The sequence below is a fragment of the Nesoenas mayeri genome (assembly GCF_963082525.1).
Source record: "Nesoenas mayeri genome assembly, chromosome: 19".
Taxonomy (NCBI): domain Eukaryota; kingdom Metazoa; phylum Chordata; class Aves; order Columbiformes; family Columbidae; genus Nesoenas; species Nesoenas mayeri.
Window position 1 is genome coordinate 3,861,562 of NC_137568.1, and position 24,550 is coordinate 3,886,111.

General features: G+C 41.4%; 1 protein-coding gene across 1 annotated transcript in view; it reads right to left on the reverse strand.

Moving 5' to 3' along the window:
- Window positions 1-20,788, reverse strand: part of CA10 (carbonic anhydrase 10) — a gene marked incomplete at both ends in the record, with an annotated part of 164,769 nt that extends 143,981 nt beyond the window's left edge. The window contains one exon of the mRNA XM_080356752.1: window positions 20,728-20,788. Within this exon, the coding sequence (XP_080212878.1) occupies window positions 20,728-20,788 (61 nt within the window). The remainder of the gene's footprint in view (window positions 1-20,727) is intronic.
- Window positions 20,789-24,550: the final 3,762 nt, after the last annotated feature.

The following is a 24,550-nucleotide window of genomic DNA, read 5'->3' on the forward strand; positions in this document are numbered from 1 at the left end:
TTTGAGTTGAAAGGAGACCCCCACCCTCCTCTTCCCCTATCACAGAAATAGCTTGGAGTAAAAGAGCATATTTCCTCCTTTGAGTGGTATTTAATTATTACAATTGCAAAAGTTTTTGGTGAATTTGGCATGACCAAAACAACAGTTTAGCATGACTGGCAAACTGTATCTTTACCACATAAGGAGGTCAACATTTTCTTTCCTTTAATTCTTTTGGTAGCTAGTGTACATCAAAGAGTCAAAAAAAACACCTACAGTTTTTTCTACCATCAAGCTACATTACTGAGTATTAAAACAAACAAAAACCCAGAAGACTAGGCATTCAATTTTGGAAATTAAGTCAATAATCCAAAAGTGATCACTAATCACTTTTTACCACACAGCTTTAAAGAATTTTCAATAGACAATTATAGACTTGTCACAGATCAGAGGCTAAGTGCACATTAAAATGTTAGGCATCAACCAGTCCATTGCCATTAAACGCAGCGGTAATCCACTGACAGCACTGCTGTAATCTGAGCAAGTGTCAAGGTGATCCAGAAGCTGAGCAAATTTTAACTGGCTCCAAAAGCACAACAGTTCTGCAATCACGTCACCTCTGACCTCAAGCACCAATCTTTCTCTTCTCCCATGAACAACTTTTAATTCATTCCAGATTAAAAAAAAATTGATAAAGATATGCTAAAGCAGACTAATTAAGGAAAATATCAAACCTTAAACTCCAAATACCTGCTTAAACCATACCATCTCCATCCAGCCACGTTCTTGAATGTAGTGTGGCATCATGTGCACAAGTCCTGTGGTGAATAGGGGTTGACAGTACTAAGTGACATGAGGGACACAGCACTGGCCTGTTTCCTTAGGACAACTATCACCCTGAACAGGCATTTTGTGTCAAAGCTGCTGCTTCATCATCCAACACCCCATACCCTTCTCCCTGGAACATTTTCCCGAAGAAGTCAAAGTCTGGTCTGCAAACGCAGAGGCGCCATCAATTCACGTGAAGTCAGTCAACAGAAACTAGTACAGTACTAGTCAGGTTAGTGTCAAAACTGTAAACACAATTTCAACCACAAATCAACATAAATGAGGCCAGAATCCACTTAAAATGCTAACACAGGCATTTGCATTGGGTTTAACTAACTTAATAAAAAACTGGCATCATTTACAATATTTCAACTTTGAGTATCAACTAGCTGTAAGCCACCCTGCCTCACGTAAATCTACATTAAGAGCAATACAAAATTTGGACCTGGAAGCCTCAAGACCCTCAAGGCAGCTTTTTTCATTGCTTTATAGTTTGTCTGGGCAATTATTTCTGTGAAGTGCAGTGCAAAGTCCCACTATTCTGATTTGGCAGTGAGCTGTGAGTCAACCATCTTTGACCTACCCAAAGAGGGTTCTACACATTAAGCAGCAGCATCCCTTTATTTTGTATAACAATTAGAGGAAAACATTTTGAGATATTTCAGTAAACGGTACTGTAGAGATAGAAAGTACCTTTTAAATAAATTGCCTTTCTCTAGGCTTTGAATTAAGAACCACAGTCACTCCTAATGGATTAAAACATTACATGTTTTACTTACCTCCTACACATGCTTGTGTCCTTTTATAAAAGGCTAATACAGAAATTCTTTAATAGTCTTCCGTGCATTAGCAGAACTAGATGGTCTGTGATCATCAATACACAGATTAAGAAGCACTTTAGGGGCTGGATGAAGCGAGCCAGCACATTACATATGGTCTGCAGTCACATTAGCGTTATCCTATAGCAACAGGACAAAAACAAGACTGATTTTAATGTTTGCTCTTTTCCCTCAGAAAGATATCAAAAAGACCTGTCTGGACTTGAGGAAAGAAAAGGTTTCCAAACTTTAGTTTAAGCCACAGCAGGCAAGAGGGCTGCTGTCATTCCAAAGCTATGATGTCTCTGGGCATGGCTCCCTCCTGTGCACACAGCAAAAACTGGCTGGCCAAGGGTCTCATCTTCCACCTCAGTCTGACCAAACTGCACAGTGACTTCAACAGAACATGACCTGAACGCAGACCTGCACCTAACAATGATCTAAGAACCCAGTGGTTCTTAGGTTAGATAAGATAGGAGAAATTCAGATGGGGCCAATGCTTGGAAGTAGAAAGCTGAGTAAAAGGAAGGGGCTGGTTTTGCTTTACGTTCCCCTTGAGATGACTATTTGAGTATTTTTTTTCCTCAGCCTAACACTTGTGACCGAGATAGAAAGTGTTGCAGCTTAGACTCCTCGTGCAGAAGAAAGCCCTCAAAGGCTCAGTAATTGAAGCCAACCAGGCAGTGCCATGTAAGGCCACTCCAGCCAGTCTTCCCAGCACTTCAAGCTAAAAGTATCATGGAATTTTAGTACAAGATTCAACATCCCAAAATGTTTGATTCTTGGGCATTCCTGAAGAAGTGGTGTCCCTTTTCTACATATGTGCAAACGAATGTCAAAAAAACATATTCCATACATTTTATTAGCCAATTTGTAGCCCCAGTGTACAATTTTTACAGTACTTCGACTTGCAAAGCATTTGATACATACAAAATATTTCTCCCATTGACCTGTTTTAACTGTAACTGCTCAGCACTTCTGCAAATCAGGACTCGGGGGAAACAACAAACATACAATTAGTGGCCACCCTTGGAAAGTTTGATTAAAGTGTGTTGCCAAGCAACACAAAATCTGGCAGAGACAGTGATAAAAGTCTATTATCTAAAGAAGCCTTAAATTCCTTTGTGATTATCTTTTCCTCTTCCTGCCATCCCCTCCTTTATTCACTGTGTCCCGTAACCTCTGCAATAAAATGAGAATGTGCTAAATCAGTGACTTTTCCCACACAATCCTTGCATGGGCAACCATACTTTTGATATTTTCAAAGTGTGAAGACAACTTTAGATGGTGAGTGCGCATGAATTCATCACTTGCATCTCCTCTACTCTTATTTTTTAATAAAACTTAAAAAAAAATCTACCAAATCGCAAAATTATTGTACCTACCAATGTGATTGTAAGGTCAGGTCTCTACTCTCTTTCCTGTACCTCATTTTCTCCCCTCTTTCTCTCTGCCTGTCCTATTCCACAGAACCTCATTTCTGTGCAACCTCCTCTGCACCAACTCTCTGCTGGTCTTCCCAGCCCAGCACTGAGCGCAGCTGTCCTCAACCATTCCCGGTTAGAGCAAAATCCAGCTCAAAGCACTTCATTTGATAAAAATGTAGGCTCTGTAACATATTTCAAGCTCATCAAGGAAATCTGTTTCTCTCAGATGCTGACTCCATTTTTATCATACTTGCATATGCAAATATATGCATGCGTGTGATGCGGTATACATCTGTGTACAAATGTGCATACTATTTGCAACCAAAATAAATGTGAATGTAATTTATATGAAAAAAGCAACAGCTGATCAGATCAAATAATCTGGGAAGAGCCCAGTAGATGAGACATAAGAGCTTTCTTTACAAGTGGGTTACTGAAGAACTTCTAGGACTAGGATGGGATGTGCTGGGGAAGTGAGTACTCAGACCAGCACTTGCAATGGTAAAAAGAAACTTGAGGAAAGGGGAAGGCACTGCATCAGCTAGGACAGAACCATGGACCACAGGTGCTGAGCTGAGCCCCTGATTTTTGGCAAAGGTCCTGAAAGTAATCCCAATGGGGAAAGACTGTGCAGTGGTGGCTAAGCTCTAAGCACCCAACACCCATGGACACTTCTTGTTCCAGATCTTTCACATCCTCCTCCTTTCTCTGGCAAAGGATTTTCAGAGCTGCTTCATCTCCTATTATCCCATACCTTGGATGCAAAGGCAAACAAGTTTGGGAACTGTTTATCTGCAGCAAAATATTAGAAGAAAGAATACAAAAATAGGAAGTAAAGAGAGATCCTTAATCTAAAATCTTCCAGCAGTTACAGGAATCTCCTGAGCCAGAGGTTCCACTGTATTAACCTGGGAACAACTGAGAATAATAAAGCCTTCTCACACTTGCTTCAAGTTCCCTTAGTACCCGCAGAGCAAAATAAGGCCCACAGCGCTCATTTCTGGGAACAGCCAGCCTACAGCTAGTGCAAGTCAGATGTATATTTAGCGAGATCAGTGGAGCTGTGCTGACTTACTGTGCACAATATTTAGGTTGGAGTAGCAACCAAAAGCTCCAATTAGGAGGAGAACTCTATCCTGTCAGATGAATTCCTACAGTCACACGTGCCCTATCCCAGGGAGACAGGCCAGGCTGCCTTCAGATGCTGCTAATTGGGCTCTACTTGAATCTGCAACATCTGCAGAATGTAGCTGTTTATTTACTCCACTGGACTGGAACATGAGAATTACTTTAGTCTATCCCTTGTGAAATGCAAGCCTTGCTAATACGCCAAAGGACAGAACTCCAAGTCTAATGCTAAGGTATAAAACATACCTTCATCCTCTAGAGTCTCAGTATTTGACAGGCTCATCAATTTCTGTCTATCATAAAAGAAAAGATCTCAGCCCTTTAGGCTCAATAAATAGACCATTCATAGTTCAGACATCTTTAGCTGCCTACAGAAAGTTGCTAGCTCCATCCAGCTTTTTCAGGTGACATTTTGACTTCCTCTCGTTTTGGGGAGGAAATCTGGGGAAGAAGAGAAAAAAGATGAGGTAGTGTACATCCATCTTCCTCCTGTTTTATCCCACATCAGAAAGAAATAGACATTTTCTGTTGGCCACTGGTAGGTCAATCTGCTCTTGAGTCAGCCCTTTCTGCTACAGCCTTTCCTCATGCTTTTTTCAGTGTGATATTTACGTGTTATTTTAGACAACTTGTTTGAGTGTCTTCAACAATGAAGAAATGCTGATCATCTAAATATGATATGAGATCCATACTGTCATTTACATCATAACTAATTAACTCTATAAGATGGATCATTAAGTTCATCATGAACATCTTTAAAGGAACTGCTTTGAAGCTGGTAGAAGAACAGAAGCAAAGTCCAAGTCCCAAGTTTAAATGATGTGTAAATTTCATCCTATAAATAACAAGTAGAACATTCTCTTGGGGCAGTGGGATTTAAAACTAACTGTTGCCCTTCTTTGGGAACAGCTATGTTAGGCAAGGCACAAGGGAAAGGAAGCCACATAAAACACTTGTAATATTTCAGCATCACCAGAGTTTAACCTGAGAAGGCTTTTACTGGAAAGCTTCCAACTCTGCCAGCTCTTTGTTACATAGTGGATTCTATTCCACAGCTGAAGACCTTCAAAATAACAAAACCAGGCAAAAGAAAAGCAGATTGACTTTTTGGCAGGAAGTCAATGTGCAAATACTAATGAAACAATCTCACTAAGCAGTCAGGGTCCTCAAAGGTCAACAGCTACATAGTGAAGAACTTTAGAGCATTTATTTTATTAATAATTTTGTCTTCAAGGATTCTGACAGGTTCTGCGCTCCAAGTTAAGGGTTTAAGAAAAAAATCAAGACTTGATAACTGAACAGTCAAGTTCTCTATATCTCTATCTCTGAAATTCTTCAGACCAAAAGATTGGTTTTTGTCTTGTTCATATTGAAGCCACCAACATGATTCCTATGTATTTAGAACCAGAACCAAAAGCAATTAGAAAAGTGGAAAGTCATCAGTGCTCTTCCTCATTTGTTTCTGGCAAAGTGCACTATGAAAGCCCCAATCTCAGTGCTATTATCCACTGCCAGCATCCTACCTGACGGTCTATATCCTCATTCTTTTCTCTATTCCTAGACTTTGCTTTTAGAACATGAAATATCCCTAGTCAATAGAAAATCATAAACACAAATACAAAATACTGGGAGAGAGTACTGAATTTCCACTCCTCTCTATGCCCATTTAGACCAGCTCAAACACAGAAGGGTGGAAGTGTTTTTTTCCTGTAACAACAGTAGAGCTAGATCTCATTTCCGCTTAATGTACTATCCACTTCATAGCTTCCTTATCCCTAACACAGGTCAACTATGAAAGAAATGTGAACTAGATCCTAACCTTCCATGAACCACAGAATCGACAACAACTTAACCTTTCTCATCCAACACTTTACCAGAGAAAATAAAAGCTTAAAAGAAACGAGATGGGAGCACCTGTTTCTGGCTATATTGATGTGTTTGGGATTGCTAGTCAGATCCCATCAGTTCCAAATCAGAGTAATAAAGAAGCCAAAATGAGAACTCTTATCTGCTAGCTGGATTTCTGCATCTCTCTCCACCAATGTGAAACGTGGAAAGTGAATTCCACACTGGCACTGTGGCCTTTTGACTCGCACATCAAAGCGCTGCCTCTTCAGACAAAGATACATTGAAGTTGAGAAAGCCTAAAAGTAACATCTATATATCTAATCTATTTAAGAATGTCATCACTGCAGACAGGACAGAAGAGCTAAGCATTATAGAGAAAGTGATCTCAAGGAAAAGCAAAAGTACCTCAGATGACACATGTAAATAGACGTGGGAAATTACATATAACTGATTTGTAGGTTTTATGTCCAGCATTAAGACTTTTGTACAAAAAGGGAAGAACTGTTGTCTCTGCCACTACCATGGTGCAAATACAGAAAGTATAAAAGAAACACAGACATTTTACCCAGTCTGTGAGAAAGTGGCTCATACCTGGACTTGGCTAAATTAGAAATATTTCACCAATATATTTGTAACTCTACTGCTATAGCACTCAAAACACACTGACAGTGACAACTGCTCATGAATAGCACAGCAAGTTCCAAGCTTCTAAGCGCTTACTGCAGTAACATGGTCTGTTTCCCAACATCTTTGCAGTCCTTGGAGAGGTGTAAATGCAGATTTAATGAGCAATGCATACCATCTGTTAATATTGCCTTTAAGAGCAACTGAGAAAAAAACAGCAATACCAGAGTGCAAGAGATGGCAGAAGCTTTAAAAAAAATGGACTATCAATAATAGGGTTCTCTGTGTATGATTGCTGTAAAAACAACCCCCCAAAAAGAGCAGACCACATGTTTATTTTGCAACTGTTGAAATATATAAGTCAGTCTTAAACCCAGATTAGAACCATGCACTTAACACTCAGGTTAACAGAGCTAGTGGGCTTATTGCCTCTGATCAAAAGCCAAACTTGCCACCATGATGCATCCCAAGACCTCACCCTGCAGTACCCACGCTCTGGGCCCGCTCCTTTCTCTGACAAACTAGAACAGATCTTTTGAGTTACGCTGATTTACCTAAATACAAGATCTGGCTGCTTGTTAGTGTACACTCAAGCCAAGCGGGTAAAAACTGCTGTCATTCTAATAGAGCAGTATTTCTCACTTACTCAGTGGGGTTATAAATAAATACATTGGACACCAGACAGTGGACAGTCAAGCTCCTGGTCCCTGAACTGTCTAAACAGAGAAAGCTCTGTCTGACAGCACAATATATTTTCAGCTACTAGCTTGGGCAGTTCAACGTAACCCTGTGAAGTCACTCAGTCACAAATGTGTTACAGGGACATAGAGAAACTACCTGGTGTCTCTACACTCAACAAATCCTTCATTTGTTTGCAATGTGAACCTGATGAGGCAGGAAGAACTGCTCAGTGGCTGGCCTAAGTGCTAGGGAAAGATCGGGGTACTGCTTTCCACCCTACTGCGGGCCTATAATTTAGACTCAGGTCCAAATCACTTGCGACATGCAGTTGAAGCTTTGAAGTCTGTGTGTGAACCTGCAAACATTAACTCCATTATGTTGTGAGTTTAATTAGTGTCTAGTTCTCACAAATTAGTCTCCTATAGAACATGACCTGAGGACATGCATTGTGTTTAGCTCCTATCAGCTGTTTATATCATAAATAAGAAAGAAGCCACTTCTTCCTTTCAGTTTCACAATAACTATTCTCATTGATCTATTCACCTCAGCCACTGTGACTGTTGTTTTCATTTTTATAATGAACTCTAATTTCCTACAGGACAAGGACTGTATTTTCTAATAGCTGCCAGGAGAATAACTTCATCTTTTTCATCCAGTCATATACATTTCAGTCTTACATTAATATTTTCTTCTTCCTCAAGAGAACTTTGAGAAATTGCCAAAAATCCATTTAAATGCTTTGGGTTTACTTCCACAGTCCCAGTTTTATTTGAAAACAATATTAAATCTGGAGGGAAAGAAATAACTGGAGGTCCATAGTTTGCATGATAAGTTATCTCTGGCCTACTTTATCCTACGCATCTTTGTGACAAGAACAGATGTAAAAGCTCTTTGCAGTCCTTAATCAAAACATACTATTACTGAGATAACCAGAAGGCAAAAGAATAAGCCAAGTCACTAGGGCTCAGAAACAGAGATGGCTGCATGAAATCAAGGGTACATTTTAATCACTAGAATTCACTGACAGAGTTCTAAGTCAATTATAAAATCAAAGCCACGTTACCTTGCTATATGTTAATATAAACATGCAGAATACATATGTAGTAACTTAATAATCACAAATTTATATGAAAAATTGATCCTTGAAATCAGAAACTCATTGTTTCTCAATTATTTTACTGGGTTATTAATATATACAAACTACAAATACATATATATATTTCATTTCTATTGTTCTTCTTTGAGCCTCTACTAATGCCAGCTCATATCTAAACACAGTAAATCTTTCTTCACCCACATTCATTTAAAATGATACATACTTCTACTGTGCTATAGAATAGTAGAAATAAAAAAGTATCAAGTTCACTTCCATTCAAGAATAGCCAAGATCACTGTCTCAAAGATCAATAAATAACAGGATACTGCTAACACCGAACATCAAGAAAGATAGTTAAAACCATTACAAATCCATATCTCTCAGCAACTTAACAATCTATAGGTTCAGTCAATTGAAAAGATCCAGGAACAGGGGTTTAGTGGATTAGTAACAACAGACCATTAATCTCTGCAGCCTCAATTTTAATCCAGCAATGACCAAAGTGATTGAAAATCATTCTGACCACATGACTAGTAAAGCTCCTACGCATGGTTCCCTCACATACCTGAATTGCAGCAGAGGTCACAGGATGTTTCTAATGGGACTATTTACCAAGAGACTTCTGCTTAATACTTAACTAAACCTAATGCCCACATTTTTGGCAGAGTAATTCCACTGCACGCTGCTCTGTGGACTAAGAGCTGATTTGAAGATTTTATTTTCCACTTTATTTCAGCCTCTAGTAGCAAAGTTTGCTTTTTGTTTCCTGGCAAAATATCCAAAGAAAACTTGTGTAAAACAAATACTTTTTGTTTCTACATAAGATTTTAAATAAACGTGTAGGAATTGATGACTGTCATTCCAAGCAAATGCCAGGAGATTATTTCTGTGCAATTTATATAATACAAGTGAATGTTATATCCAAAACACTTAGAAGTTTAAAAAATAATGCAATAGTATTATGCCATGTACTCTGTTTTTATCCATAAGAATGCTCTATTTCAAAGATTTAAAGTTCTGGAGTATTCATTGACTAGAATCAATTCTAGAATCAATTCTTAGGTGCCCAGTACTATGATGATGTGATTAAGACACACTTCATCATTTGGTCCTCCACAACAGTTATCAGCATATACATCAGTAAAGAAGCCATGGAAAGGTAGACATTTCAAAAAGGATTTCAATTCAACTGTTATTTGCTGTAGTCTGAAATCTGAGTCACAGGTTCCTTCTCAGGACTACTGAAAGGAAGATGCTGACTACCTTGTCAGATATGCTCTTCTATTGTATTATTGCTAAGTAAATCAGTATTTAAAAACATAAGCCACAATAGACACAGAAGGTCCCAGTACATAAAGAATCAAAATGGGAGAGTTACAAGCAGGAGTTGTGGGAGCTACTTACTGCTGTTTGTGAAGCATCAAGTTGAGCCAAAGCAGGACAGTGGCTGGAGGAGGGAAAGGAGAAAGGTTGCAGGCTCAGTGCCCTTTGGTAGATCTAGCCCCAATACATAAATATGTTGTAAATGTATTGTAGAGCTTGTCCAGCCATTTTTATAAATAACGCAGTACTTATGTAAACTTTCTTGACCATAGTAGAAATTTATTCATAGTACTGTATATTATATGAAACCTTATCGCATTTAAAATGTCAGGAATTTTTCTACTGATACATACTGAATATGCTACCACCTTCTCTCAGCTGCAGAGAGGATGCATTTGGCTTGTTTTGGTCCCAGAAAAAGGAATAGACAGAACCTCAAGTATTTGTATGTATCCCCCACAAGAAGTTTCCTATATCAGTCTGACTAAACTCTGCTTGTGCAAATCGTCCCTGACCAGTCACCCCGTGCAGCCCCACAGCCCAGGTCTGGACACACGGGGTCCTCTTTGTATCAGGACTCAAGGCCTGATCAAAATAAAATTCAAATTTGGGCTGGGAAAAAATGGTTGATGAGAAGCCCACACAGCAAAAGCATCGTGTATTATTGCTCATCTTTTGTTATTTCACTTCCTAGCTTTTTGGTTTTGTTTACCATAGCACAGGGGAAAGTTATTTACTATTGTGAGAAATGGTGTCTGTTTCATGCAGGGCATCCATAAAGCAAGAATTAACAAACTATAATCCAGATTATTTTAATTCTGATTGTACCGTTTCTCTTGTGATGTTAGTCATATCAGAAAAGTCTGTATCTTCACTTTACCGCACAAAGAATTGACACAATTTTACCTGGATAAAAACTGTTTTCTACACAACTGTGTAATTTAATCAGGAATTATGAGAACTTCTGCTCATCTTAGCTGGGCTTTTCCAAAGCTTTTGTATTATTCATGCAGTATACCACTGCCCCTCCTTGCTTCAGTAAAGCACTTAAGCACATCCTTAATATAAGTTGTTTTATACAATGACTTATTAAGACTTATATACAGCAAAACACTTAAGAATGTCTTTCAAGTTTCGCATTTTGCTGAATCTGCGTATTAATGTATCACAATAAAACCTAGAGAGAATGACTAAGTTTTTAGTTCACAAGTATGAAAACATACTTATGTTACCTAAAAAAAAAATAAATCATATTATTTATTACTCTGTTTTGCATCCTGTTGCACAGTGAGCTAAATACCTGTGACTCTAGAGCAAAGGCACAATTACAGACTGGCAAAGATGAATTGTTAACAACTTGGAGAGAGTGCCATGGGGGCTGCTGAAGATAAAAATTATGCATCTGCAGATAACTTTAAATCCCACTTGCAATTATTAACTGCCACATAGTACCCTCAGGATCATCTGAGCAAACAAGAGGAGACTGTGGAGTCCTTGTAGATTACTTTGTTTTCCAGCAGGCATGCAAACATACTCTAACAATAACAAACTGCTTATAAATATAAATGTGAACAAAACCAAAAAAGCAAATGGTAAATGCACTGGAAAATAAAAAGTGGGAGTTAGAGACATCATGGGCAAAATGCCCTGGGGTGAGGATTTCACCCCCCAAAATCAATTCACAGACTATCCAACAATAGCATCAGTATGTAAAGGAACCTGTTGGTCTGATACTGCTGAGAGAATAGATTTCAAAGGCAAAATTTAGGGCCAAAACCTCTGGTGCCCTTAACTTTCTGTTGTCACCGACATCCAAACCAAGTGGACGTGAAACATGAAGCAAGCAAAGTCCTGCACTTTGAGGAACCTATTTGTTACTCGTAGTCACAAAAAAGCCATAAAGAAGCCAACTGAATGAAAGTTAATAATTTTAGCAGAATTTAAACAATACACTTTAATGGAGAATCCTTGCATCAGTCTAAATTTTACCTAAAAAAAATTTACCTGGAAAAAAAGTCAAACTCTAATGGATGTAATTCTTAAATATATCATAACTATATCCCATGGTAACTTTACTGCTATTACTATGAAGAGGAAAAATACCTTGTAGTACCCAGGCAGAGAGAGAAGGAGGGACCCGGCCTCGGAGAGGACACATCAAGCCCCATTCTGTGACCCTTCGCTCCCAGGGAAGCCACACAAGTTTAAACACTGGGGATAAATCTAGGTGAAGCAAACTGCATGAAGTCAAGAGGCAAGGGAGCGGAAATGACCTTGAACTCGCTGCTCAGCTGGGCTTCAAGTTCTAGAGGTTTAAAAATGGTAGTTTTCTGTTTCTTGGGGCCAGACTGCCAGGTTTCATCATCCACTGAATGTGAGTGTGCCCAGCTGCGGCCATCCCCCTCCAGACAGAAAGCAGAAGGCAGCACTAGCACAGGGCTCATAGAAACCCCTTTCAGGAGGAAGTTTCTAGCGGTTTGTAGGGCGGTCACCTTCTGGCGGGAAAGTCTCCCACCATGAGGAGCAGGTGCAGAGAGAGCCATGCAGGTCAGCCACCCTCCTGCCATCGCCAGGGACATCTGTGGTGAGGAAACATGACCTTAGCGGAGAGGCAGGTCCATGGTCAGGGTGGCTAATCCGGTCAGCGAGGTGAGGCGAGGAGCAGCAGGGCAGAAGGATGAGGGCTGGTGAGGAGCCGAGGCTTAAAGCAGCTCAGAGCCACCGAAGCACCAGACATGGCTGCTCACAATTGTCCCCACAGCCTGATCCAAGGCTACTCTGCTGTGCAGGATCAGAGCTGACATGGATGAAGCAGCTGGACCCCTGGGGTGGGCGACAAGGCGCCTGTGGTCCCGTCCCAGGGGCTGTCACTGCCTTCCCGCCTAAACCTGGTGCCATGGAGCCCTCCTGCTCCCCCAGTTCGGCGAGGTGGTTCACTGCTCAGCGGGGAGATTCAGTGTCATACTCCCACCAGAAAGAAGGTGCAAGAGTAATCCTAGTGCTGCAAGGCAGAAATGAGAGTGAAAATGGACTGTAACTACTTAAATTGCTGCTGCGTGAGCTTTCACATGACATTTTACCTCAGTTTCTCCATCTGTGAAAGTGTGGCAATCACTACATGCTCCCTGCAAACTGCTCCGAGCTCCGCCACCAATATTTTTTTCCCCCTGTTTTGACTGAAATATAATGCAAAGCTCTTCTCATTCATACCTTTCATTCTTAGAAAAATTCAGACTGCATATTGCCATTCAGAGAAATCTGTCAGTAGCTGTTCACACCCTCAATCAAACACCTTTTCTTTCCAGCAGCATCAGCCTTTCCATGACTGCAGCTTCCCACATGGGAAATAACACATTTTGCCAGCAAAAGGTATGGCTTTCCACCTATGTATGAGCAAGCAGCTCATTCTCCACAAAATTTCACTTTTGAGGGACACTACTAATGTATCGTTATCCTCTTCGGCCAACATGCACAGATCTTCAGCAGCACCTTTTTCCTAAAGAGAGAAGCTTTCTTGTCTCTGCCATAATGACAAATGCCAATAAATGCTCTTTGTAGTAGCCCAAGTATGTCACCTTGACAAACAAAGTTCAGCTGTGGCCATGGCCACCGGTCCTGACCTGCTCCTTCAGTCACCCAAGCGCCATCTTACCAGCAGTGCAGCTCTTGGGTAGGTTTGCCAGAGGACATGGTCATTGCAACATCACTTCGAACTGTGCAGTTTTCCACTGTCACACGTACCAAAAGACCTTTTTCCATTATTCATTATCTTTTTATTTCAGTATTAATACGGCAAATTCTGTAGGATTCCTGCTGTGCTAGTCTTTCTGCTCATGGCAGAACAGAAACACTCCATTCTAAGGACTGTTCTTGAAGCAGAACAGAGCACTATAATAGTTAGCAGTAGGAAATAAAGTAGAAACAACCCACAAAACTGACAAGATGATTTTTCCAAAACTGTGTTTTCCCTCTAAATCTTTCTACTAAAACGCTACTTTGAAAAGCTAGAGATGTCAACACATTTAGAGGGGAAAAAAAGGATAACATTGCTTAGCTTCCTCCTCCCTGCATGTGCTTAGAAGCCACTTTGGACCAGTCAGTGCACAACTCTATCTGTTCCATACTTAAAAGCCAGGTGACAAACATCCAGTATTCTGAGCTTGATCAAGTAAAGCACTAATGATAAAGGGAGGAAGAAAGAATGCCAAAATGAACAGATAACATTATGGGTATTATCTTATCTCTCAGTATTTTAGCATCTTCTTTAAAAGTATATTCGAATTATTTATTTGTGAATTACAGCTGCTGTGATATTTTTCTGGCAATAATATTACAAAATATAAATTGTAGGCATTTAATACTAGTTTTACTACAGAAATACAAGTGTTACAGATCCATGTATCTAAACCAGAAACATTTTCATATGGAAAAATAGATCAAATGATTAAAGCATTTCTTCAGTTCCAGCCATTGCTTTCAGTATGCTGTGCATGTGGGACCTGATCACCTTCTATTTTTCAAGAACAATAAAAGAAAAAGGAAAATTAAATATTTTAGGGCTGTAATCTCGGATAGGCTGTACCTGGTACCCAACAGGAGCACAGAGACTTGCCATCTAAAGCTTTTCTCGTTGTCAAGCTTTAAGTTTTCACAATTTGTGAGGCCTACATCTCATTAACACTAAAGCCATTTATAATGCTTTCAGAGTTCCAGCATCTTTTAAGGTGTGTGTAAACATAGGTTTCCTTATGCCTTCTTACTTCACCTGCCAATTGCCAAGCAGTGCATGAAAACATTTCCCATATTGACAAATATGAAGTTTACACTTATGGGCACCTGCGTGCCTATGAGGCACCCAGTACTTGCCTACCTCACCAGAAAGGCTACTGTACCGCACAGAACATAGGTCTAAAATGCTTCAGTCCTCAATTTTTATGGCAATAATAACTCACAATTTTATCTTCAAGAAGTTCCATGGTAAGGCCCTTGACAGCTTTTTAACCATCCACGGTTAACCCAGGAATAAGATATTCTACTACTTTGAATTCAACTGTAAACAGGCTGGGCTGTAAATTCTCCTAAATACCAGATTATGTATTTCCTATTTATTTACCATTAATGTTTCAACTTACCTATCACAATGGAAACTTTTTTGCTGATAGTCTCCACTATATGGACAGGTACTTTTGCACTTTCTGATGGCATTACGATGGAAATGCAGGCACACTATATTGTGTTCCCTCTAAACAAGTCATTTAAAATTTCCAGTTCCTTCCAACATGAAGTATAGTTAAGATAAAAACAAGATGGGAGCAAAATATCATTTATCGCAGTATGTCACAGTGTTGTCTGTAACTAACTGTCATCTAGTTTTGTCTGCTGCTTGTGCCGGTAATGAGATAATGATAAAACAGTTTTATATAGTCTTACCAGCCCAGATGGGCCAATCATCCACTTCAGTCTTTGTCATGTTAAGTTCTGCCACAAACAATCAGTATGGATGAAAACATCAGCTCTCTTCTCAGCTAAATTACAAGCTTTCACCCAAGCAAGAAAGCGATACTTTGACCAACAGCAACAAATAAGCAAAACAGCCTTTTAGGTTAAGCGGGAGTTCCTCATTCATTAGTATACAAGGAATATTCATAATGCAAATGGAAAGCCATTTCAGTTCTTGCTGAATTTAAAATCTAGCTGTCATAACTTAAAAACTGAAACCTTTCCAAGAATATAAAGGGTAAAACTTCTCTGTAACATCAGTTGTATCTTAAAGATTTAAAGAATACCCTTAAATTGAGAGTGCTCATTTGAGTAGGGATTTTATTCCTGTTTTTATAATAATAATTTTGTCTTGGGATGCTTGGTATCTAGTTCAGTTGCATTAACAATGAGGCAACACAATAAGGTGAAGAGGTCCCTTCAAAAACTGGGTATCTTCATCACTGAGATTTGGAAAAGGAGCAGTTACCACTTTCTTTCTGTCAGTTTATTAGATGGAAAATAGCTCAGCATAAGATGTGCTAAAGTATTCATAAATGTTCCCTTCTACTACCTTTACATAAGCTAAAAATATATGTGTGTTGTTTTGGCACTTTAGCGCCTATCTGGTCACACTTTAGCTGTAAAACTAACAATAAAAATAGAATGCTGAAAAATACAGGACACACACACACACAAGTAAAGCACACATTTATAGGAGACTACAAGGCTATTTCCATAGAATTTTAAAGCAGAAACATCTTCACACCTTTTGAAAAGGCAGCACCATCTCTGAAGTGAGAAAGCATTCAAGTGCTAAGGAACTGAGAGTCTTTGGAGCCAACATATGGGCTCCATCCTGTGTTTGAATGTGAGCAGGAGGACTGAATCCACGTGGATTTGCAGCAACATCAACAAACTCCATGCAGGCATGACGGTTTGCCCACACACATGAAGCTGTGGATATGGGACAAAGCAGAAAAGAATACTGTAGTGGATTGGATGCCAAAAGCTCTTAGTTACCAAGATGCACCAGGCTGCATGCTATACCCTCCTATATGCCTAACAATTACTTTCAGATATATATATATATATATGTCTTTGCTATGAATAATTCCTTCCTGATATTACATTTCTTACTTAACAAAACTACCAGAGAAAGCTATTTCTGTGAAACTATTCAAGAAAATTTAACTTGGCTTCAATGTTTTTGTCCAAACACAATGAACCATTCCCTGTTAGTTACTGATGGACATTAGAGCCTTGATACTCTTCTCTTCAACAAGACTGTTTTAGCTTGGATTCCCTCAGGTTGTACAATGCTAAGAGAAGGAGCTATCAGACCTTACAGACCATCATTCAGCAGATAATTCAAGCCCTGGCATAATTTAGAGTTCCTATAGGACAACTCTGTGTTATGCCAGGTAATAAGAGCTCAGAGACCACAGAAGCAGCAAGACAGAAAATTGAATGTGGGAAAGAAAAAGAACACAACACCCTCAGCCCTCAGTGCCTCGAGATGCTACATCATATGTTCAATAGACAGTGGAATTCCTCAATACGCAGGATGTTTTTTATACCATCTTAGTCGCTCACGATACATGATTTCTGCCCCCTGTGTGCTGCCAAATAGGCTGAAGAATTTACATCATAAAAGGGACCTGCCCCTATGTGACTTGAGGACGACACCAAAGGATTAACATACTTCCAAATAATAAGAGCGCTGTAGGGCTTGCATGGATTTCATCCATATTAGTTCCCACAAGCCAAAACAATAAGAGGTAATACATCAATTCATAGGAAGCCACAACGATGTGAAACATGCAGGTTCTATAGATCACTTTGTTGATGGATTAACAGAAAATGTACATAGAAACCTTCTTAATCAATGCCCACGACAGTAGCATTTCCTTATTTAAATGAAGTATCCTGCAAGGATTTGAAAACAGCATCCTCATTTGTTTCTTGAAATTGATTTTTAATAACTAGAATCACAAAAAATGGCTCCTGGTTTATACAAATGACTGTGCAAGCAAAGGTGGCAGCCATAATGGCATGAACAACATCCCACCCGAGAACGCTGATGCTAATTAGTCTTTGGTGGTATTCTTACTCAGGAAGGAAATTCTGGACATCATGCCAACACCACTTATCCTCCTCCTATATAAACAGTATAATCCCCATGCCATGATTATCTGCATCTTCAAAGGAACCACGACCAGAGAGGTCTTACTTCAGCATTCTGTCTACAGGACATCTTCACTTCCCCTACCCTGTGCTCCTTCTGTGCTGCAGTATCATTAAAAGGAACAAAAACTCAAAAATCATAATACAAATCATGACTATTTTTCCTCAGGGACTACAACTCAAAGGCATAAATATGCATCATGACTTAGAAGGAAAGACAGGGCTGTAATTTCTTTCTAAAGGTTAGAAATTGGTTTTGTGGTCCTTCAATCTGTTATTTCTTATTTGCATCTGCACAAAGAAACTAGATTCTACTTTCAAATAAGCAATTTCAAGTAGCAAAAGCCTTAATTCAGTATGTCAAGAAAAAAACAACATTGGTTTTACAAAGTTTAGATATATTATTTCCCAAACATAAGGGCCAGTAACTGAAAAAATATATACTCCTAAATCTCAGTATCATTTCTTCCAAATCAAGCAATCTACCATACATACAGGTAACTGACTGATAAAAAATGTTAGGTATAAAATATTTTAAAAATATATATGCCTCTTTTTAATAGATGCAATTACTTTCCATATATTAAGTGTCACAAAAATTCGTGCAAGAGAAACCAAAAAGCCAATTGTATAACTTCATTATTTATTTTAATTAAGAAACACAGCATAAGTGCTACATTCAGCATAATTTATATTTAAACATCCTGTAAATACATAGCAAAAGACAATGTGACATGACATTGAACTTGTGTTTAATAAATAAGTTTACTAATAATGATAAGCTAATGTAATAGTTCAGTGACTGACATCATCCCTTTGAACAGCAGCACTTAATAAGCCCTAATCCAAATAACCACTGGAATTAGTAGGAAGGCCATCCCAGGTTTAAATAGACACTGAATCAAGCGTTTGCTAATGTTCAGGAAAGATCCATGCACAGAAGACCAGTCGTGTATCTTCATTGCTGAAAGAACCGATTTAATAAGATAGAAAAAAAAATATGCTACCACTGCATTCCTTAATTGGCATCCCTGTAATTGCAGCAGTGTGCTCAACTAGTGGGTTTTTAAAGTAACATGTTGAACGAATGACCAGTGCTGAAGTGCTAAAAATACCCAGTTCCTGGAATCCAGCATTGAGGTAAACCTTAGCAGGCTTCATTACGCCTTCTCTTACTTCCACTGTTAGCCAAACATCCCAGCTACATTATATGCTACACAACATAGTGTAAAGAGGATGGCAGGCGAAAGATAGAAAGCATTACTGCCAGTCAGATATCTACAGATCTTGATCCTTTTTACCAGGATGACAAATACTAAGGATTCCTGAAAAAATAAAATCCTTAGGAATCAAAAAAGAAAAAAAAGCTAAATGCATGCACACATCGTCTGTGTGGTTAAAATCAATCATTTGAAACCACAGCTTTAACCATGCAGCAAAAGCATCCCATCATTCACTTTTTCACTTCATTGCCCCCCCCACCTCCAAAACAAAAAAAAGTAAAAAAGAAAACAGAGGCGGATATCAGGGCAGATATCAGTCTGTTCTTAGTGTTAGAGGGAGATGGAGAGCTGCTGCAGAACTGATCCCACTATCCATTTCAGAAGCCTGAGTTCCCACATCTGAAGATGAGGAAAAGAGGGGGAAGATTAGGAAACACTGGCAGCTAAATGTGTGCCATAAGGACCTGCACAGACCGGGACAGCTTCTTTCTGTCTCAGGATATTACTGTCAGAATGGCCAAGAAAGCGACAAGCTTCATTTTTCCATTCTCACTGTGGTACCTGAAGAAGTGCCTAATTTGAAGAGAACTGGACAGGTGGCATATCACACTGAGCTAAATAGATAAGTGTGAGATTTAAATGACAAGAGGCAGCAGGTTTTGCTGTTCTAAAGAGTGAGAGAGTGAATTATTCTGTTAGTACCAATGGGCACAAGTGGAAGGTCAGCCTGGGGTGCTGCCAGTGTCACCCAGGTGCCTGGTGGCAGTCGGTGTCAGTGTGTAGGGATAAAAGAAGGGCTGAGGTACCTCACAGGCCGATAGCAATGCAATTTGCTCAGGAATAAAAAAGTTTTGGGGTAGGTGCAGGCAATACAAATGAACATAAATGCTGCCACCCCAAGTGTGAGTGTGTCACCGGTCCAAGGGCTGTAAGGGTGATCAGTCAGGAGGTGCTGCAGAAAGCACAGTGGGGACAGGCACTGCCAGAGTGAGCTGCTGCAGGGGCTGGGGGCTGCAAGCTGGCCCAGGCCAGTCTCTCCAGCATCCCAAGGGAGCTTTGGAGCTCCATCTCCCTAAGCACCCCTAGGCTGGACACCGAGATGTCTACCAGGACTCCCTGCCTCTCCCCTGCAGCACCTCCCCTGTGCTGCTGGCGTTCCCATTTCCAGACTTACGCAATGACTTGAGGGCAGAAGCTGCCTGCAGAGAAGTGGAACAGCAGGAGATACAGGCAGCCTGGATCCCCACGGGGCTTCCTGAGGTGTCCCAACCTAGAGAACTGGCCACCTCCCCACTCCTGCCTCCTGCAACATCATTATTCCAGCATGACTGACATGACAAATTAACGAGGCAGCCAGGCCTTTTGCAGTAGAAGGGAGTGTTTTCCCCAAGAATAAATTGTTCCAATCCTTTACGCTAGACACCCGGCCGTGCCTATTCATTAATTGGACAAGCTCTAGTGACAACTGAAATTACCCAACTTCTGCATACTGGAGGGGAGAGAGATCTTTGCAAGCTTAAAATGAGAAGCTTAAAGCTCGAACCTAGCAGTTCTTTGGATGGGACTATATTTTTTTAATGCTTATTTTCAGAGCACAGCCACACTAAAGCTCCGTTTAAAAGCAGAAGCATGTTCTTCAGTGTCTTTCCTTCCTTTGCAGACCCTGAATTGTGGCACCAGAACATGACAACTCCACCAATCAACTACAAACCTTTTAAGATCCACGGATTAGCCGAGTTTAAGAACTTCAGGAGCTATGAAATTCTGGGATTACTGAAATGTTGAGATTAATTATCACAATCAGGTACATTAGGAATTATAAGCATGTGCTTACCCAGTACACTGTGGTTATTTATTGCAACCAACGTATCATAATTACTACACAAGCATTGGAATTAAGGGGGGGGACTGATAGTTGTTGATTTCTGTCACGACCCACTGACAATACATCCTTCATGTATTTTTCAGCTACTGTTTTGATTTGCGTTTAACTGTACCTCCTGTCCCTTGCTGTGGGGAAGCCTGAGAACTCTGTATGGTATTTCTCCCCCCTGCCCCCCCTCGCCCTTTCTGTGCTAGCTGCGTACCTGAAATGCAGACGATGAAATTCGCTTGCAGAAGAAAAAGCACCTCCCAAACAATTTCCATCCTCCGATTCTCATGCCAAGTGCATCCCTCGGCGAAAAAAAATAACAAAGATCAATATCGCACTTTGAACGATCCCAGTAAATTTCCTTTCGGACTTGCAGACTGTATTCCCCAGATGTGCTGACAACACATGTCCGAGCTCTCTGCGTGGCTCAAGCGATATCCCTTTCCTTCCTTCGCCCTCCAAAAAAGACCACGAAGCCAACTGCCAGCACCGGGCTCTTCCTCCACGAGTGAGAAAAAAATCCACCAGATTTCCCAACAAGACATAAGACAACAAACCCCAACCGATCCGGTCCGGAGAGTCTCTATTCCAGGGTGGCCAGGTGCAAGTTAACCCCAAACTCTGCACGTCTCAGCGGGGCAGTGCCAGCATGCCGGGGGGAGGGAAGGGGGTTTCCTCTCCTGCTGCTACAAAATGAGCGGAAAGAGATTAATACCCGCTGCAACGCATCCGCTCCCACCCCCCATCCTCCGTCCCCCCCATTTCCCCGCATGGTACCGCACCTCCACGGCGCGGAGCACGTAGCAGCCGCCGCTCCCCAGCCCTGCCGGGGTGTCTGCAGTCCCCGGCGAGCCCCGGCGCTTTCCGCCAGCCGACTGCAGGGGTCGGTCTTGCCCCGCACACGGAGCTGCCCTTCTCCGGCCGGGATGGCCCCGGCGCCGCGACCACCCCGCCGGCCCCGGAGCTCGGCGGCACGAAACCGCACCGGGCGGGGGCGGGGGGTTATATTACATGGGTGGTCGCCCCCGTCTTCCCCCCCCCTCCAAATGTGAATTGCAGAAGCCGAGAATCTGCAAGCAGCGGGGCTTTGGCGTGCATCGCCGGCCGGGCTTCGCTAAGAATGTCAATATTTTAAAACTTATTTAAACAAGAAGGAAAAGAAAACACAAAGCGAAACTTCTCGCGGTTTTGGTGGTAGGAAGGGCAATAAGAGGATGCAGCGAAGAGTTACCGAAGTACATGCACTGCAATGCACTGCAATTGCGTTCCCCAATCCACAATACTTCTGCATAGATTTCACCCCCCCTCCCCGAAAAAAAAAGGGAAAAAAACAGTGGCGGTTTTGGGGCAATCTCTTACTTACCCTCAAATCCTCCTGCTTTTTATTTTTTTTTTTCAGCTCATCGGATTTGCCACTTCTGCCTGCAGTCCCAAAAACAAATCGAGGTCAAGCTCCGAGCCGCTTGCTGCAGCCACCTCCCACCCCCTTTAGCTGTAAGGAGGTACCATAGCTCGCTGGATTTTCCCCTTCCTTCCCTCTGTTCCGCCTATTTCGCCGTTTCCCCGAGCGGCGGACCGTGCTGCGGGGAGCCGCGGGCCGGCAGCGCCGGGCACGGCGGGGGCTCGGCGGGGCTGGCTCGGCGCGGCGGCGCGCACGGGCGCGGGCCGGCGGGCGAGCGCTCCGCCGCGGAGGCGGTGCCTGGGCGGGCGGCGGGGCCGCACCGCGCCTGGGGGGTCTGCGGCTGGGACCGGGCCGGCGGGAGCCGGAGGAGGGTGGGAAAGCAAAAAACATTTCAAAAAATCTTCCCTCTCGGCTGTCTTTCTTCTCAGGCACATTCCAGAAGGTGCCGCTCACTTTGTTTAAAACGTGGGTGCAATTTTATCTTTTTTTTTTTTTTTTTCCCAGAAAAAAAAAAAGAGGTGCACCTGGCGCGGGGATAGGTTGGGCTCCCTTCCTGCGGAAAGGGAAACTGGGCGCTCAAAGGCAGCGCTGGCAGAGCCGAGGGGCTGCGGGCTGGGGAGATGCACCGCGCCGGTAGGTGGGCAGGGGGCTGTCCCGGGCCGGAGCGCCCTGCGGGTGGCTCGGTCTGTCGTGAAAGAAGGGAGGGGACAGGGGCTTTGGGCTGCAAACGAAAATCCCGGCTCAGGGCAGGTGTGAAAAGGTGATGTTGCAACTGCTTCAGCTGCGGGTGCCTTCATTGATCACTGTAAGGCACAGGGAGGAGGGAGGGAGGGAGAGAGAGAGATGCTTTGGGTTTCAAACTGGTAGCCCAGCTCTTGGCAGGTATGCAGAGGTCATATTACAAATACTTCAGTGGGTGATGCGTGCATAATAGATTCAACATAGGTGGGTTAATAAACAGTTTTCCGGCCCATAACATACTTGTAAAATGCACCTTTGTCTGGATTCTATCAGAATGAGGACTCCTGGATATCTGAATGGAGAAGGAGAGGATCTGTGAGAGAAGAAACCACAGCCTAGGCTGTTATTTTCATCGGCTCTGAGAAATGTGTAGGAGTCATAGGTTTCAAGTTATCCTGACAATGTGTAGTTGTAGTAGATCAGATTTCTTGAGTGCTTCAAAGCAACTGGATGGGATAAAATCACCAGTATGTGAAAGGAAGACTTGGACTGCAGGCACTTAGTAGTCCATATGATTCTTGTATTCATTTTGTTAGTTCTCAGGGTAATGTGAGTGCTCTTTGCACTGCAGCAGTCTCTGCTGATGTTTGCTCCATCTCTCCTCCTCGGTTATAAAGAGAGCCAGGATTTTAACAAACTAATTGCCATCATCTGCCCAGTGACAACAGCGAGGCTGGACAGGAGGCACAGTCATTCATGGCTTTAGGGACAAATAACTTAAATTCCCATATTTTATGATGAATTTTCATTGAACAGTGAGATTGTGCAGCAAGAGGGATTTCTGTCCTTGATCGGGTTGCAGAATGCTGAGTGTTATTGGAATAAGTTTAGGCAATTGAGAATTATCCCTTTTGGGCAAAATGAAATACATAGGATTTAGGGAACTAAGGCAGCCTGAGAGTGAGCAGGCATTTATCAGCTGTGCCATTACACAGATATGCCTTTGGGCACTGAATGAGTTGTCCAGAAGCACCAAACTGGTATGGATTTTTAAAGAGGTTGAAATATGATTTGCATCTGGTTCCTGAAAAGTTAATGAAACAAGGGCTGCAAGGAGTCCTTCTGAATCATTCCTTTGAGATCATGTTGTCAAAGGAAGGCTCCAGTCAGCAGAAGAAACAATTGTTATTGAATCTGGAACCCTGTTTGTTGAGTGTTCTGTGTTTTCAGAGTAATGCAAAATAGTATATGCAGTTATCTTCTTTATGCCTTTTTAAAATGCAGGTTAATAAATCCTACTCTGGTATTAAAACAGGCATGAGTGGCTTCCTCTCTCTGTAGTTTAGATGTATTTAAGCACGCTTTAGGAAATGTTCCATAAATGTTTCCGTTGATGTTTACTAAACTCCTTTACTCAAACAGATAAACATTCATTTTCCAGGGATTTGACTGTAAATTATCTTTTGGGATTTCTCAACTAATTTCTTATGATAACATAACAATCCAGGACATAATAAACCTGCAGAGACCCTTATCTTTTATGCTCATATTTACACAGACATCCTTGTTCCTAAACCAGTCTCCTTGGAATTATAGCATTACATGTGGGGAAAATTAATGTCTCAAGCAAGTGAGATGACCTATTGTAAAAAGGTGTGTTGTCCATTAAGCCAGCAAATAATTGATTCAGTGACAAGAGAAAATATTAAATCCTAATGGGCAAGCCCATGTTTCATTCCTATTAATGCCAGTGGAACTTTAATGGCAGGAAAAAAATAGGCAGTTGGTGTTGGCTTCTAGCAGCCAAAACTCCAAAATACATTCGTTTTTGTGCATCTTTTTAGTGTGGTATGTTTGTTGTACTCATGCAAACTTTATACTTAATTCAGTGGCCTGTGATAAATAAGTAGCTTGTGACTCGAACTGAAAAGTCTATGAGGCATCAAAGGCAAAC